This window comes from Peromyscus californicus, unplaced genomic scaffold, assembly GCF_007827085.1.
Source record: "Peromyscus californicus insignis strain IS unplaced genomic scaffold, ASM782708v3 Scaffold_8__1_contigs__length_139910024, whole genome shotgun sequence".
Taxonomy (NCBI): domain Eukaryota; kingdom Metazoa; phylum Chordata; class Mammalia; order Rodentia; family Cricetidae; genus Peromyscus; species Peromyscus californicus.
In genome coordinates, this window is record NW_026294606.1 from 87,351,665 (window position 1) to 87,368,874 (window position 17,210).

The window sequence follows — 17,210 nt, forward strand, 5'->3', positions numbered from 1 at the left end:
GTCCTGAGTGAGGCACAAGAAACCACAGCAAGTCAGGGCACAGTTCCCCTGAAGTCTTACAGTCTTGGTGAATTCACAATCCAGGGTAGTTTTGAAGACCTGTAGGTCACACACTTAAGGAAGCACCTTGTCCTAGAGGGTGAACACCTTCATCCTACTTCAAATACTCCCTAACCGACTTTCTCAGGGACTGGGAAAGGAAGTCTGCAGCAGCAGACTCCGAGGCCAGCCCTGTTGTGTTGTTTTGCTATTTATGTTTATGAACGTTTTGCCTGTTTGTATACGTACATCAAATGTGTGCCAGGTGCACAGGCCAGAAGTGGGTGTTGGGAGTTACAGACGGTTGTGAGCTGCCATGTAAGTTGCTCTTACCCACTGAGTAATCCTCCACCCCCACCCGTTCTAAATTGCACTTAAATACATATATTTGAGCTCCTTTGGTCCATGATCCCCCAGCCAAGTCGGGCCCCGCCTTGCCGGTATTTGGCTATTCTGCGGGTTGGCTGGAGGAACCGGAGTCCAGCCTGCTCCTTTAACCCGGTGAGGTTTCACTAGTTATGTCTCAGTGACCTGTATTACACACCCGCTGTGCACTCCCACTCTCTGGCCCCGAACTAGGTGATTAACGACCTTAGACTAGTTGAAAGACTGGGGACTTGGCTACTGAATTTCAGAGGACCTCAAGGCGGGCCACCCTCTGCCTGGGCCAGGCCACGCCCACACCGCCACCCTCCCACTTAGCCGAAAGGGTGGCACCCGATTCCAGCCTCGCCCCCCGACGTCACGTCCAAGGCCAAGGGGCGGGCTTGACTCTCTGCGGAAGCGAGAGGCTAGACCCAGGCCCAAGCGCAGCTCTCTGGGACCGCTGGGGACTAGCAGGTAGCACCGCCGCCCGCGGGGTCTACAGTATGGTCGGTCAGTGGGAAAGGGGCGCTGGTTGCCAGAGGCTCAGCTGGCGGGAGCGGGTATCCGCTGGAGGAGGGTGCTGTTGATACGAGGGCGCTCAGCAAGCGGGTTTGGAGGTCTCCTGGGGAGGGGAAGCTATAGATACCCCGGTCACCCAGCTGTCGGCGTCCACATCTCCTGGCTGAAGGGGACCTTAGATCCCGAGACTCGCTAAGCTGGCAGGGTCTCTGTTTCCAGGTTGGAGGGGGCCCTGGGGTTGCTGGGTGCGGGCTCGGGAGTCGCACAGCTGAGGCGACATGGTCTCTAGTTTGACACCTCGTCCCGCGCTCGGTCAGGATGGGCAGCAGCTCGCTGTCAGAGGACTATCGCCTGTGCCTGGAGCGCGAGCTGCGGCGGGGCCGCGCGGGCGTCTGCGGCGACCCCTCGCTGCGCGCGGTGCTCTGGCAGATTCTGGTGGAGGACTTTGACCTGCACGGGGCGCTACAGGACGACGCGCTGGCGCTGTTCACTGACGGCCTGTGGGGCCGTGCTGACCTGGCGCCTGCCCTACACGATCTAGCCCGCGCCTTCGAACTCCTGGAGCTGGCCGCTGTGCACCTGTACCTGCTGCCCTGGAGAAAGGAGTTCACCACCATCAAGGTATGGTTTGGTGATGTTCCTCCACTCCCTTCCATGTCCAGGCTGTTGGGGGCTGCCGGTCCTCTTGTGGGGAAGAGTTCCGTGTTTTAAGGGTCGTGGGCGTGTTGGGCTGCATGCCTACCAGGGAGTCATTCACCTAAAACTTACATTGCTGTCCTCAAAGTAGTCTCACTGCCCTAGTTGCTATGGGAATCCTAGGATAGACGTGGGTGGGAGGGTGAGGGAGGTACTTGATGTCCTATGGTCATCCTAACTCCCCCAGGATGTGGACTGATCCCATCTGTAAAAGGAGACCAGTAAGACTAGGAAGGAAACAGCAGGCCGGGGACTGGAGCACAGACCTTGTTCCTGCCTGGGTCTAGGTTGGGCGGCTAGGTCCAGGGCTGGCCTGGTCCTTCGGTCAGCTGACGGACCACCAAGAGGGGGCAGGGCCGCTCTGAGCTAATTTTGAGTGGGAAGGCAATGACGTCAGTGTGCACGTGGGCGAGGTAAACCTCCACTGGTTGTCATGGCAGCGTCTCCCCCTCCACACCCCTTTCTCTCCCCAACCCACTAGCCGGCTGCTCCATGGGGACACCTGAGATCCTGGAACTTTCATTCATCCTTTCAGGCTAGAGGCCCGCCCACCAGCCCCAAAGGACAAAGGCAGACAGGCTTGGTCTTGAAATAGGCTAGCTCTGGGATAGTGTTGGGATGGAGCTTGTGCGGGTAGTCTCCTAGTTGTGGGTTTTAGATAAGTTACCTACTCCCTTTACGCCCTTTCCTCCTAAGAGGCCATGAGATCAGTCAAGGTACAAAGCCCTAAGAAGGGTGCTGTGGCCAGTGTCTATTGTCCATGACCTCTTCCTAAAGGTTCTATGCGGGGAAGTGCCCCGAGGATGCCTAGAGCTGTAGACTTTCTTTCCCATATGGGAAAGACTCAAAATTACCCCGATGCTTTGACTCCACATGTAGCTTTGATCTAGAAAGCACATTCCCATCTGTTAGTGTAGTCCTCTCACGCAGCTGCACATTAGACTCTGGAATACTCCACAGCAAGGGGCAGTGAAACCAAAACACCTGGTTTGATAGAGATCGCCAGGATTCACGGGGGAGGAGGTGACAGAAACAAAGAGCAGATAGACTTTAAGAGGCTACCCGGCAACCGGGTGCAGTGGAATATTCCTGTCGGCTGAGGCAGAACGGTGAGTTTAGGGTCAAGCTGTTTCAAAATAAAAGACCTAAAGAGCCTGGCAGTGATGGCACAGGCCGTTAATCCTAGCACCTGGGAGGCAGAGGCAGGTGGACCTCCAAGTTCCAGCCCAGTCTGGTCTACAGAACAAGTTCCAGGATAGTCAGGGCTACACAGAGAAACCCCATCTTGGGGTGGGGGGTGGGAACCTAAAGGGCTAGGGGATATGGCTCAGTGGTACAATGCTTGCTTAGCATAGACAAGGCTTTAGGTTCTCCCCTAGGGGGAAAAAGACCCAGGCTCACTCCAGACAGATGAAAACAATCTCTGGGGTGAACACAAACTTCAGAAGTGGACCAAGGTCATGGCAATACTGAGTCCACATAGGCTGCACCCAGGAACCTCCACGGAAGAGCATTCCTGACCAGGACCCTTCCTTGCAGACCTTCTCAGGGGGCTATGTGCATGTGCTGAAGGGCGTACTCTCTGAGGAGCTCCTGACTCGAAGCTTCCAGAAGATGGGCTACGTGCGCAGGGACAACCACCGCCTAATGGTGACCACCCCACCCCCTGCCTGCCAACTGGTTCAGGTGGCCCTAGGCTGCTTTGCTCTTCGGCTGGAGTGTGAGATCCTAAGCGAGGTGCTGACCCAGCTGGGCACAAGTGTGCTACCAGCTGAGGAGCTGCTCCGAGCACGACGGGCTAGTGGGGATGTTGCCTCCTGTGTGGCCTGGCTGCAGCAGAGACTGGCCCAGGATGAGGAGCCACCACCCCTGCCCCCCCGGGGCACATCTGCTGCTTATGGGGCCCCCGTGGACCTGTATCAGGACCTGCAGGAGGATGAGAGCTCAGAGGCCAGTCTGTATGGTGAGCCCTCTCCAGGGCTGGACTCACCCCCTGTGGAACTGGCATATAGGCCACCACTCTGGGAGCAGAGTGCCAAACTCTGGGGCTCTGGGGGCCAGCCCTGGGAACCCCCAGCTGATGACCTACATCGGGCCAGCAGCCCACCATATGGGGCTCTGGAAGAGGAGCTGGAGCCAGAACCCTCTGCTTTCTCCTTCCTCTCTCTGCGCCGTGAGCTGAGTCGGTCAGGGGACTTAGCTACCCCTGAAGCCCCTGGAAGCTCTGGGCAGGCCAGCCCCCGTCACAGGCAGGCAGAAGGAACACCAGCCTCAGGCTATGGGCCTGTTGTTGAGCCTCTGGGCTACCAGGCACACAGCTGCTTGAGCCCTGGTAACCTGCCCACCCTCTGCTGTGACACCTGCCACCAGTTACACGCTACCCACTGCACTGCCCTATCAGCCTGCCGCCCAAGTCATTCATTGCGCATACTTCTTGGTGACAACCAGAGACGCCTGTGGCTGCAACGAGCACAGGTGGATACCCTAATCTATGACAGTCCTGGAGCCCATCCCTAGGCCCAGCTGGACCCCCAAGACAAGAGTCTGGGGAGATGGTTTCCATGGTGCTTCTTTTGGGAAAGGGCCTAGGCCACTGGCTGCCCTGGCCCTCCTATTCCCCGGGGGAGTCCAGTACCTACAGTTGGAAGAGGGTAGAGCCTTCATGGAGTGCTCTTGCCTGGGGCCTCTGGCCCTCCTCACTGACATGCCCATGTCTCAGTCCTGTCTAGAGCAGGCCCTGTGATGAATTAACAAGATCCTTCCCTCATGTCCCTATCTTTATGCCCAGATGTGTTGGGTAAAGAAGTCCAGGTTGTCCATGTTACAGTACCCAAACTCACTCCAGGAAGGACCCCACTCTGTGAACTATCTGAACCTCCCTACCCGCTCCCTGCAGTCTATGGTTCAGGATATGTCCCTCTCTCCGTGTGCTGAGAAATCTTCACCCAGGGGCTTGCTCAACGGCCTGCAGACACCTGGGTTAAATTTGGACCAAGTGAGAGGGTCTGACAGGGCCCAGCTCACTTAACTGTGGAGCACCTTGCTAACCCCCGCTGTTTGTAAGGAACCCTGCCAAAAACAGGCAGTGAGAGGAGCTGTCATCCCCCAAATCCAGAAGAAATGGTTCTCAACAACCAGCTGCCTACCAGCCAAAGAGGGGGTGAGCATATACAGGCCACCCCTTGGGCTACTGCCAAAAAGCAGCTCACTGCCCCATGTAACTCCTTGAAGGCACACAGATAACCAGGAAGATCGAAGTTACACCCTCTTTTCCCTTGGGGTAGCCCAAGGCCCCTCACTGGGGTCCCTAAACCAGTAATCCACAGGCTAGTGATAATGAAGGCCTGGGTTCTCATCAACCACATGGAGGCCCAGGTACAGCCATTGCTGACCTGCAACACTTCCTCTCCAGGCACCCCCTCGGCCATGCCTGTTCCTATCCTCACTCCCAGCCCTTCAGAAGACACTGTCCATGTTGCATGGATCAAAACCCCAGAGAACATTAAAGGATTGTGAAACTGTCTATTGGAAAGGCTTTTTATCTTTCCACCCCTGGAAAAGGGGCCCACCAATTCTTTCCCTGGGTATCAGTGCCAGCCACATCCACCAAGGGCTCTCATTCTGACAGTCTTAAAAGCATCCTATCATGGCCCCAACCAACACTTACTGCCTCCCTCCCACCTGAAGCCCACCATCCCTGCCCAGGGTCACTATAGCCTGTCTGTCCCGGGCAGCTCCTAGTGACCAAGCAGGAACAGCACGGTCTCCTGGGCCTGCTCACTCCAGGCTAATGCCTAGCTCCAGTTCCAGCACTCCACTGATGTGGACCTTTAGGCCTCTCAGCACTAGCCCTGCCTCACCAGAAGCACAGCTTCACTGACAGACAAGGCTGCCAGGAGTAGCCGCCCACCAGATGGCGCTACAACAGTCCAGTCTAAGCTGTGTGTCCCCACTCGGCAACACCCCTGTCCATAATCGACTTGCATCTGGGCACAGAAGGTAGCAGGGAGGAGTCATCTGAAGATGTTAGCTGGAGGAGCCAAAGGCATCTTGGCCTGGAGGGCCCTCCCAGTCTGCCGACTGCTCCATGAGGATGTGTAGGGATGGGCTGGACCCACCATTAGGGCTTGCATCGTTTGCTCTGCCCCTCAGTGGCAGCTGGGGCAGCACGCTTATTGCGGTGGTGGGGGAAGGTGGGCATGAGTTCCGGTTCGCAGGCTGCAGGAGAAGGAGAGCTTCAGTGATGGCTCAGAGAAGGGGTTCCTGGTGGGGCATGCTCCAGGTCTAGATGGGACTCCTCACTTCAGCTAGCCCTGACCCTCATCTGCTCCCTTTCTTCTCCTCTGTGGAGTCTGCCCACATTCCACCCATACAAACCTGCATTGGGAACCCACCCAATATGGACAAACAGGGCTTTCTGTCAAGCCCCCAAAGAGGAGAACCCAAGGAGATCTGCAGAACTCACGTAGGGGCTTCTCTTTGAAGTAGGAGCTCTCCAGACAGTCCCCCGCAGTTGCCCTAGAGAATGACAGTGACCTTTGGCTTCAAAGAGGCCTATTTCACTCAAAGCACAGCCAGGCTCAACAGCCCAATTCAACCTCCAACAAATGGGGGCTGGAGGCCTAGGAACTGACAGGCAGCTCAGAATGGACACCTGGCACTTATGGGAAGGCATCTGCAGTCTGTGTTGTGAGAAACCATCTATAAAAGGTTTGGCCGGGTGGTGGTGGCAGCGGCACACGCCTTTAATCCCAGCACTCGGGAGGCAGAGGCAGGCGGATCTTTGTGAGTTTGAGGCCAGCCTGGGCTACAGAGTGAGTTCTAGGAAAGGCTCCAAAGCTACACAGAGAAACCTTGTCTCGAAAAACCAAAAAAAAAGGTTTGTTGAATTGAGATGGCTCCGTGCTGGAGTGATTGCCTAGCATGTACAAGGCCAGAGTTTCCCATACTCCACACCACAAAAAGTAAATGAAGGATCTGGGTTTAAGGTTGTCCTTCCACCCTGAAGTCAGGGCCCTCTCCTCCTGAGGGGAATGGGCCATGGAGCTGCCTGTAGGAAGGGTCTGTACCTTTTCTTAGGGTCATACATGAAGAGGAAATTGAGCAGACGAAGTCCGGCCTCTGAGAGCCACGGGAACTTGTGCTTGAGATTGTTGTAGGGCTGCTTCCTCAAGCTGTACTGGCCAGCCAGCGGCAGCTTGGAAAACCCCTGTAGGAGACAGGGGCTAGAGCTACAGGGCCACCAGGCACAGACGGGGATTGAGGGTGGTCCATAATACCCACCGGCCAGATATTCTCACTCGGTGTCCCCAGCAGCTGTACAATCAGGTCGATCTGGTGGATCTCGGAAGTGCCAGGGAGAAGGGGTTTGTGGGCCAGCAGCTCTGCCAGGATGCAGCCAACAGCCCTGCAGAAGCAGCCAATCTCTGCTTAGCCCCACGTCAACGCACTCATGAAGAAGTAGGCAGGTGGCCATGAGGCTCCCCCACCAGGTCTGCAGATGCTGCCTTGGGAGAGCGGACCTCAGTGCCAGAGGCCAGTGAGTATTCTAGCTCTGTTCTCATGCTTCCCCTTAGGTTCCAAGGTAGGCTCACCACCACAGCACCAATCCTGCTCCCCCTGTCCCAGGGCTGACCTCCAGGGCCAGGTCACTTGAGGCCCCAGGAGCAGAAACCACTCCTACCACATGTCAATGCTGGTAGTCTGGGTAGTAGTTCCAAGCAGCAGCTCTGGGGCTCGGTACCTGTAGACAAAGGCCCCAATTTACCTCTGGTCAGCTCCTCTTCTTCAGCCTGAGCTCCCTCAGGATCCCCAGTGGCCTGAGAAACAGGGTCACTACTCATAGCCTGGGGTACTCTCTACCCTAAGCCTGAGAGAGCCCCCATGTCTAAATTACAGGAACCAAGGGAATCACTAGCTTGCTGTCAGGTGGAGGTTGAAAGACATGCAGCTGGCCGAGCAGCAGTGGTGCACACCTTTAATCCCAGTGCTTGGGAGGCAGAGGCAGGTGGATCTCTGTGAGTTCGAGGCCACTCTGGTCTACAAAGGGAGTTCCAGGATAGTCAAGACTGTTACACAAAGAAACTCTGTCTCGAAAACAAAAACAAAAAAACAAAAAAAGACATGCAGCTAAGGCCATATAAGGATCCAGATGAGAATGTGAGGGATATCAATGTCCTGCCCTTTGCCACAGCCTCATTCTGCCCTAAAAACAACACAGAAAGCTACCCTTCCCTTCCTGAGACAGCGAGGCTGTTCATACCTATTCCAGTGCAGGACAGCATTTCTTTCTTTGGGTTTTTTGTTGTTTTTGTTTTTGAAGACAGGGTTTCTCTTTGTAGCCCTGGCTGTCCTGGAACTCACTCTGTAGACCAGGCTGACCTCGAACTCAGAGATCTGCCTGCCTCTGCCTCCCCAGTGCTGGGATTAACCGTGTGTCAGGCCTTTTTGCAGCATCTGTCTCAAATGCAAAGGTCCTGTGAAAGGCTACCCATTCCTATGGGCCACCACAATTCTAAGGAACTCACCAGAGGGTAACAACCTTGGGAGTCATTGGCTTTACTGGAACACCATAGGCCCGAGCCAGGCCAAAATCCGCTGTAGAAGGAGAGAGTGGAGAGAAAATATCCTCAATGAGAACAGACAAGCTGCTAGCTGGAAAGAGCTGGACTAATATGGCCTGAGGCCTGGAAGACAGACATGCCATCTCTGGCTTTCGAGGCTACACTGACATCCCCTACCCCTAAGGGCATGCTCAAAGCAACCCACCCCCACATATGTGGGTCAGCACCCAGCACCCACCTGTCTTTACACAGCCCTTATCTGTCATGAGCAGGTTGGACACCTTCAGATCCCTGGGTCAGAAAGAAAGCATTGGTTTTCTAAGTTCCAAAGGGCAACCAGGCTGTCATCACAGCCCAACACTTTCCTGGCATTTAACTGAGGTCTTCTAAAATCAAGAGGGCAGGTAGTAGTATGGAACTGGCTGCTGGGAAGCCAGCAATCTCAGTAACTGAGCAAGAAGTAGAGGCCAGGTCTCCAACCCTGCTTCTTCTTCTCCATGTGTTGTTCCAGCAGCCCCAGCACAGCGGCCAAACAAATGGGCTCACAGTCCTCTCTACTGACAGCCAGCTCCTGGCTAAGACTCACTGTAGGTAGGCGCGCGCTCTCTCTACTGACGGCTTCTGGCTGCTGTTCTCTCATCTACCCACCCACCTTCTATTTCCCAGAAATATGAGGGCTGCTCAGGCTTGTTTGATCCAAGATCCTTGCCTGGGAGCAGTCAAGAGAATTTCTATTGGGTGTTTGCTCCTCTCCTGAAGATATTCAGAATGAGGCACTGTGGGAAGCCAAAACTATTCCTGGCCCTCTCCCTCCCACGCCTCAGACACCCCCAACACATCTTCCTCCTGGTTGTCCCTGCCCACCTGTGGATGATGAAGTTCCTGTGCAGGTACTGAAGGCCACGAAGCACCTGTAGCATGATGCATTTAACCTAGGAGGAGGTTCAGAAGCATAGGCTGGAGAGCTTTGACACACTGCCCGGAAGTCACCAGCAGCCGCAGGAGCGTGGCTGTTGCTATGTCCTGCATAGCTAAGACAGTACCGCAATGGACTTATTTATTTATTGTATATATGAGCATGTGGTACACATCTTTGTATATATGTGGGTGCACAATATATGTGTGGGTGTGTGTGTATGTGTGTGAAGACAAGAGGCTGACATCAAGTGTCTTCATCAATTGCTTTCTACCTTATATATATTGCCTAGAAATCCTGTCTCTACTACCTCCCTTATACAGTGACTAGAGTCAAGCTACCATACTCACCTAACATTTATATGGGTGTTAGGGAGCCGAACTCTGGTCATTACGTGCTGTGAGCCACAGAAATATGAAGTAGGAATTCAGCTGGCAATGGTAAAAGCTATTACCTGGAAGAGTTAAGAACTCTTCTAGAGGATAAAGGATAAAGCCAAAACTCAAGGAGCATTGGTGATATTAGCTGTTTCCAGCAGTGAATCTCTTGTGTGCTATTGTAGCTTTCCCATTTGATTCCTTTCTAAGAACTTCTAACAATGTGGTTGATCATTCATTGGGCCCAATTTCCCCTATACTGTTGGGGTATTTGGATAACATCCTCCAACTGTGTGCCTTTCTGTAATTATCTCTATTAACAAATATCTGGCCAGAGTCATCTCTGGACAAAAGGATTTTATCTGAGATACTCTCAAACATCCAAGGACAGACTACAGGTAGATAAGCATCCAGACGACCTGCTAGTCTCATGAAATAAGGTAAATATCTTACTGAGACAACCACCAAAGCCAGGTGGATGTTAAGTACAAAGCTTTGTTTCTTGTGCAAATTAAGCTTAAACCCTCCTGTATCAATCATTCCCCTTTTGGGTTGTAATAGAAACCCTGACAGTCACTGCCTGATGAAAAACTCTTATCTGCCTTTATGACCCTGAAAAAATTCTAGCCTTGTGACCTTGCTTTGGCCAGAGACTTGCTGATTGTATGGGTCTATAACTGGAAACCTCAGAGACTGGGGGACTGAGATGGGAGAAGTAAGATAGAGCTAAGAGGGAACAGCAGAAAAATGTAGAGAGAATCAGGCAAGGAGGAGCTAAGTATGAGAGCAGAAAAGAAGCTGTGAGGAGAGAACTGACTCAGAAGAATAAAGTGAATGGACTAAAGAGCTTCGTGTACGTAGATTCATTTGATATCCTTAAGATTAGATGCCTTAGCTGCTTGTTAGATTCTTCCATGGACCCTGGGAAAAGGCTATTAGGGGCTGGACCCCAATAGTCTTTGACACTCATACTTGTATGCACACATGCACTTTACCCTCTGAGCCACTTCTCCAGTCCCCCTTTCTTTCCAGTAGCCTGATACATGGACTGAGAAGACCTGGGGCCAACTCCCAACTCCCAGGTCAGGGTCCCCAAGCTCCCACAGTACCCCACAGGGAATAATTCAACTCATTAAGGCCCTAGAAAAAGGCTGTGGGTAACACCATCCATTTGCAGCCATCACGTTCAATACAGCTGCCCACCAACCAGGTGCAGCACCTCCCTGACCCACCTGGGCCTCAGAGAAGGGTGTTGGCATATTTTCCAATAGGCTGGCCAGATCTTGTTCACAGTAACCCATCACCAGGAAGATGCTAGAAGGAAAAAAGAGAAAACACAGGCCACCTTCTATTTTCTCCCTAGTAGGTAAAGAGGTCTGTGCCTGCCGTAGAAAGGTTAGCCCCGGGAGAGGGGCCCTTTTGAGTAGGATAGCCTCAGGAAACCACACACCTCTCCAAGTGGTTGCCCACAACCACCTCCTTCAGCTCCACAATGTTTGGATGGCGGAGACGCAAGAGCAATGTGATCTCACGCAGGCTGCTGATGGGAATGCCTGTAACCAAAGGGGTCAATGAACTCTACTCCACTACACCCCATAAACACTGTCCCCTCATCGGGGAAATCAGTGAGACCAACACCACTCTTACTTCAGCACTCATTAGGGATGCCAAGCGAGTGGGTGGGGTACTGGTGTGTGTGGAGAGTGACGGTGAACTCGCCAGAGGATGGGGCAAAGGGTTTGGAGAGAATGTACAGTTTCACAGTTAGCCAAGGTAGGGAAAGTCTGGCAGGGCCCAGGGAGCTCAAGCTCTGGCTGCAGTGACAGGCTGGGTCAGCTCCTTAACCGCCACACACACACACACACACCCTCAGGAGCAGTCCTGAGAAACTGAGGTAACTTGTGCTTTTCTACCCTCCTGCTTTGATGCTCCAGGCAGGGTGGTCCTGCACCCTGTTCCCAGCTCACCGTCTTTTTCTTTGTCCATCCGTACCTTCTTCAGGGCAACAATTTCATCTGTCTGGGTATCCCGGGCCCGATCTGAAATAGAAGCACAGATGTAACGGAGTCCACTTCAGACTGTCACAGCCCCATCTTGCCACACAGAGCCTCTTTTATGAGTTTCTTGGGTTTTCCCTCTCTGACAACCTAATACCCAGCAGCACTCAGTCCTTCCTTCATTTTCGAGATTTGAGCTTGGGGATCCTCACTGGAGCTGGGCTGGGAGCTTCCAGTTCCGCGCTGAGCTGACACCTGGCCAGCAGCAGCTCCTGTGGTAAGGAGCTCTCCTTGAGCATCCCCTTCACACGCGCCCACTGCTTTGTGTACACTTGTGCTACACTCTAATAGCAAGAAAAGTACTCTATCTTGGGGAGGGGGGACACGGACTTATTTTATAGGATAAAGGCTTATAAAACATTTTGTTTACGTATGAAACTTCCAAATACTTGGCAAAATGACTCACAACACCCACGGAGCTGCAAGGGGCCTTTAGAAGTGGTACATTTTATTGATCAGTTATCTCCACTCCACAGTTACGTATTTGGATTGCTGACATCAGCAACCTGATGCTTACGCTTATCCAGTCATGGTGTAAATTTTGTGGAAATCACACCAGGAATTAAAGTTTGGGAGCAAGCGTTAGCCTGGAGTACAGAGTATGAGCCTTCCATTACCACACAGCTGTAGCTACAAGACTCCTGCCTTGACCACTCACACACGATGCCATAGGTGCCCTCGCCGATTCGGTTCAGCTTCTCAAACTCCTTAACGCTCCGGCATCTTCCAAGCTGAAAGACAAAGAGTAGCCAGTGTGGGGATATGGAAGCTAACAGCACAAGTGATGATGGATCTTACCCACATCTGGCACTGAGAAGCTTGCTTACATCTTGCTCACCAAACAGAAAAGCAACCACGTACTTGGAATTTCCTGATGAGCAGAGGGGAAGAAAGACACTGGAACCACTTTGAAGTATTGAAAGAGACCTAATTACTCCCTCCAATTCAGTATTCCAGATGTCTGGTGTCTAGTAACAAATGGCCATGTATACAAACACCTCTGTGGAGAAGGATCCTGTCTCCAACATGCAGTCACAACTTCTTACTTGTGAGGAAACCTATCGGGGATATCATTTATGAGATCTGAGAAGGGACTTCCAGATCAATGAAAGCTAGTGAGTCCACTTCCTTTTGCAGGCTGGGATGAAGATGAGGGTCAGGTGGAGCAACAGAACAGAACTAGTAGCCTCTAGAATTTTAGGGGTCAGAGAAATAGCTTGCTTGAGCCACAGTATTCTGGGGGTCTTACTGGGGATTCTGTAACCTAATACATCTTCAGTGCAGTGCCTTTGTAGGTGGATTAAATAAGCACTTCTTGGATATAGAGGGACCTCAGCAATGTTAGGATTCTATTATGCCAGTTCCCAGCTGGCTTTGCTTCTCTCTCTCTCTCTCTCTCTCTCTCTCTCTCTCTCTCTCTCTCTCTCTCTCTCGGTTTTTTTGAGACAGGGTTTCTCTGTGTAGTCCTGGCTGTCCTGGAACTCCCTCTGTTGACCAGGCTGGCCTCAAACTCACAGAGATCTGCCTGCTTCAGCCTCCCAAGTGCTGGGATTAAAGGCATGCACCACCACCGCCCAGCTTGGCTTCCCTGGGTTTTGTTAATTTCTGATACCTGATGCTTTTAATGATCCACTTTTTTAAAAAGATCTATTTATTTACTATGTATACAGTATATATACTATGTATATATAAACTATGTATACAGTATATGCCTGCACACCAGGAGAGGGCATCAAATTTAATTATAGATGGTTCTGAGCCACCATGTGGTTGTTGGGAATTGAACTCAGAACCTCTGGAAGAAGAGCCAGTGCTCTTAACCTCTGAGCCCCCACGATCCACTCTTTAATCTAGCTTCTCACACTCCTCTCCCCTTAGACTTCTTGTTTACTCTGCACTTCCCTTCACCATGACTCTGTGCTGCCACCTGAGTTTGGCAAGCCATTCCTTGTCAGATCTGTTCAAATCCTGGCTACATTTCCTGGTCCAAAACAAATGTCAACTCTTCTACATATCTCTTACAAACTATACTTCTTTTCTCCAAAATCTCCATTTTTTTTTTTTTATCTTTGCTTGTTTTTGAGGTCTCAACTGTAGCCCAGGCTGCCCTCCAACTTGGGGTGATCATCCTGCCTCAGCCTCCTGAATACTGGGGTTACAAGTACAGGCCAGCACGCATACTTGACATTTTGTCTTGAGGAGCCAACTATTGTACACTATTGTGCATATGCTCCCCCTTTAAGAGCGGATTTTGCTACCTCAGCATCCAGCAGTGCTCTGAAGCTCCCAGTTAGTAAACGGAGGTTAACGTGCCTTGGCCTTGCAAACCATAAACAAGAAGTGTGTCTTATAACATAAGCATATGTGGGCTGCTGCAACCCCCTTTCCACCAACTGTCTACTTGAGCACAAATTAGCGCCCCTAAGGTTCACCTTCCCCATCACACAAAAGGGACAATACAAGAATGTGGGGTAAAGCAGATCGGTCAGCAAGGTGAGAACTTCCAGCTGTAGATGCCACCGGGAACGTCCCATTCTTCTCACCCGCAAAAACTCCACGCCCCACCCCGCCGCCTCACCCGAGTTCGCACTCGGTCGGATCCCACCCGCGTGCCCCGAGTGCCCCGCGCCCACAGCCGCTTGGCTGCGGATTTCTGTACACGCCGCGGCAAACTCTGGGACTGACATCCCTCTGATGCCGGAACTTTAACGCGACAATGAGAGCCCCCAGAGCGCTTGCGTCTGGCCCAGCCACAGCGCCGCCCACGTGGCACCCCCCGTCGCACCCTGTGTTCTGGAGGCACAGTGAAGAAACCTTCCTTACGGATACACTTCAGTCGAATCTGATCTGACTCTAGGTCCACCTCCGCCATGCCGAAGCCGGTGCCCGCCCCCGCCACCCACTTCCAGCGCGCAGGCGTAAACCGCCCCTTTAGCGCAGGCGCACAACGTACTTCCGGTTTGTTCTGGACTTTGCCAACACTGGGAACATCACCTAAGCATTCTCTGGAGGGTCGCCACTCCGGATTTGCTCATTCGCGGAGGTTTCGGTCCCTTTTCAGCGTTAGGTGCAGACACAACCCCACAAAGTTGCTTTAAGTACCATCCCTGGCTAAACCTGCAGAGGACTCTGGTTTCTGATCAGCTAGAAGAAAATGCTTCCCTTTCTTTCTCCCATTTAAGTGAGACCAGTTCCAGCACATCAGCAATGCTTTCTGCTCTTCAAGGAGACTACTGCAAAAGAACAGTGCTTTTTGATAGTGGTTGGGTACATTCTCCGAAAACTGGTTCTGTGGGAACCCAGTCATTCCTGAGGCCAACCTTTTCCCATCACTAGTCAAGGACAAGAGAGAAGCCTTGTACAGAAAGGGTGTACATAGTACACAAGGAAATAAGAGATGCTTTCCTGTTCTTCCTTTCTAGTCCACATTTGTCTTCCTGGTTTGGGAGACCGCTGGGAAGGAATTAATGCGCTGGCCACTGGAGGCCAACTCTAGCCCAGGAGGTTCTGTGAGGCTGACTCAGCTCTTGAACTGTGTGATGGAACTCAGAACACCATTGGTCTCTAATCCTTGGTGGAAGGTTTATATATATTAGGAAAGTGAATGTTCGGGCTTCTAAGTGCCCAGAGCCCAGGCCCATGTGGGCACTATACTTATGTCAATGCTATAGTTGGTGTTTGGACATGGTAGCATATGCCTGTAATCCTATAATCTGACCACTCTGTAGGCTGAGGCCAGAAGATTCTGAGTTCCAAGCCAGAACAGGATGCATAGCCTGGCTATCTCAAAACAAAAGAAGACTTTCAGTAGCAAGTCTTTAACATAATTTTTGTTTTGTTTTGTTTTTTGTTTTTCGAGACAGGGTTTCTCCTGGAACTCACTCTGTAGCCCAGGCTGGCCTCGAACTCACAGAGATCTGCCTGGCTCTGCCTCCTGAGTGCTGGGATTAAAGGCGTGCGCCACCACCGCCCAGCTCTAACATAATTTTTTAAAATATAATTTATTTACTTATTTTTTATTTGTATTGGTGTTTTGCTGCATGTATGACTGTGTGAGGATGTCAGATCTTGAGTTACAGACAGTTGTGAGGTGCCATGTGGGTGCTGAGACTTGAACCCAGGTCCTCTGGAAGAGCAGTCAGTGCTCTTAACTGCTGAGCCATCTCTCCAGCCCCTAATGTAATTTTTTTAAAGTAAGATTTCTGCCAGATTATTTGCCCTTTTACATATTTTTTTTCTCTTGGAAAATTGTTTTTCTGTGGGTATGTTGTCACACACCTGTAATCCCAGTAGTCAAGAGAGGATTGCTGTGTGTTCAAGGCTGACCTGGGCTACAGAGTGAGTTCTAGGCCAGACTGGATTGGATGTGAGACCCTATCCCTGTCTCAAAAAATAATCTGAAAATACAACTCAGTGATACAGTATCTATCTGCCTAGCATTGTGTGAATTCCTAGGCTCACTACTCAGCATCACATACACAAATCATTTTTCAAAGTCATTTAGGTTCTGTATATGAACATATATATCATCAGGCCTGCAAGGATGTACTAGATAGTATAATACATACTTTATATACTAGCTGGCCTCCTGTATATATTAGAAACTGGGGTTGGACAGATGGCTCAGCAGTTAAGAGCACTTTCTGCTCTTCCAGAGGATACAGGTTCAATTCCCAGCACCCACATGGCAGCTCACAACTGCCTGTAATTCCAGTTCCAGGGGATCTGACACCTTCATACCAATGCACATGAAATAAAGCTTAAAAAGAAAAAAGCAACTGTTGACATGTGTCATAGGCAACAGATCCCCTCACCCTAGTACAGCAAGAAGGTTGTGTTTGTGATCCCGGTGGGGATATCAGTGTCTCTGGTTTTGTTAGCCCACAGAGGCCAACCAATATGGCAATTAATGAAAAAAATAGACTGCTACTAGACCACATGTGAGGAACGAGGCTGGGAAGGGTATTCTTTCAACATCCAATCTGATCTGAAGTTTGCTAGTGAGGGTGGAGTCAGCTGCAAAGATGTCTTATGGCAGCATATTGGCACTCCTAGTGGCCTTCTCCATAGACCCTTCATCCACAGGCCAGAAAAACAAGACAGTATTCCTAGGCTATTGTCAAAGTGCAAATGTCTAGACCTGACTTTACAGGCTCCATCTTAGGGAAAGGGCCACCATCTCAGACCACCTACTGTACTCAGTTCCAGGAAGGACCTCAGGAATGTGCCATGACAACTCAAACAGATACAGAGCAGTATGCTCCTGCAGACATCCTGTCTGTGGTTTATGGCCCTTGAAGATATCTAGATAATCCTGCTGAGCAGTCCAGATAATCATGTTCAGCAGGTTGTGGTTCCCCCGCCAAAAGTCTAACTCAATGGTTTCAAATGTGGTTTCGCGCCCAAAGACCAATAGTTTCAGAAAATCACCTTGTCCCATATCCCTTCTACCCAGTCCCAAGTTGTCAATTCCTGGCTTGTGGTTTCTCCCTATAAAAACTCTCTACACCTGGGCTCATGGCTACCGCCACATTTCCTTCCATCTGCCGTGCGGGTGGCCCAGGTTGAACCTGAATAAAAGGACCCTTATTGCTGGCTATGGAAACTGGCTCCTTGGTGGTCTCTGGGGGGGTTTCGAGAAAACAGGTACAACAAAAGTCCTAAGTGCCCTGCTGCC

At 51.5% G+C, this 17,210-nt stretch overlaps 2 protein-coding genes across 3 annotated transcripts; one reads left to right on the plus strand and one right to left on the minus strand.

Annotated features, from left to right (window-relative positions):
• Positions 1-751: 751 nt before the first annotated feature.
• Positions 752-5,143, plus strand: Spata2l (spermatogenesis associated 2 like). Its single transcript, XM_052729774.1, has 3 exons — positions 752-879; positions 1,242-1,545; positions 3,160-5,143. Exons 2-3 carry the CDS (start codon positions 1,243-1,245, stop codon positions 4,135-4,137), a joined length of 1,281 nt encoding a protein of 426 aa, XP_052585734.1. The 5' UTR covers positions 752-879; position 1,242; the 3' UTR covers positions 4,138-5,143.
• On the minus strand, positions 5,144-15,161 carry Cdk10 (cyclin dependent kinase 10). Of its 2 annotated transcripts, none has more exons than XM_052729775.1 (13): positions 14,319-15,161; positions 12,192-12,264; positions 11,444-11,515; positions 10,927-11,029; positions 10,709-10,790; positions 9,048-9,115; positions 8,422-8,474; positions 8,148-8,217; positions 7,304-7,363; positions 6,904-7,027; positions 6,690-6,829; positions 6,086-6,138; positions 5,144-5,838 (listed from the first exon to the last, which is right to left on the minus strand). In XM_052729775.1, exons 1-13 carry the CDS (start codon positions 14,403-14,405, stop codon positions 5,741-5,743), a joined length of 1,083 nt encoding a protein of 360 aa, XP_052585735.1. In that variant the 5' UTR covers positions 14,406-15,161; the 3' UTR covers positions 5,144-5,740. The 2 variants fall into 2 exon arrangements, with proteins under 2 accessions (XP_052585735.1, XP_052585736.1); XM_052729776.1 differs by having other exon boundaries at positions 14,357-14,478.
• Between the last annotated feature and the right edge of the window lie 2,049 nt (positions 15,162-17,210).

Coding starts and splice junctions, on each gene's coding strand:
- Spata2l (XM_052729774.1), top strand. CDS start 1,243: ATGGGCAGCAGCTCGCTGTCAGAGGACTATCGCCTGTGCCTGGAGCGC. Junction 1,546..3,159: donor AGGAGTTCACCACCATCAAG/GTATGGTTTGGT, acceptor CCTTCCTTGCAG/ACCTTCTCAGGGGGCTATGT.
- Cdk10 (XM_052729775.1), bottom strand. CDS start 14,405: ATGGCGGAGGTGGACCTAGAGTCAGATCAGATTCGACTGAAGTGTATC. Junction 6,139..6,689: donor ATGTATGACCCTAAGAAAAG/GTACAGACCCTT, acceptor GTCATTCTCTAG/GGCAACTGCGGGGGACTGTC. Junction 5,839..6,085: donor CTTCAAAGAGAAGCCCCTAC/GTGAGTTCTGCA, acceptor CTTCTCCTGCAG/CCTGCGAACCGGAACTCATG.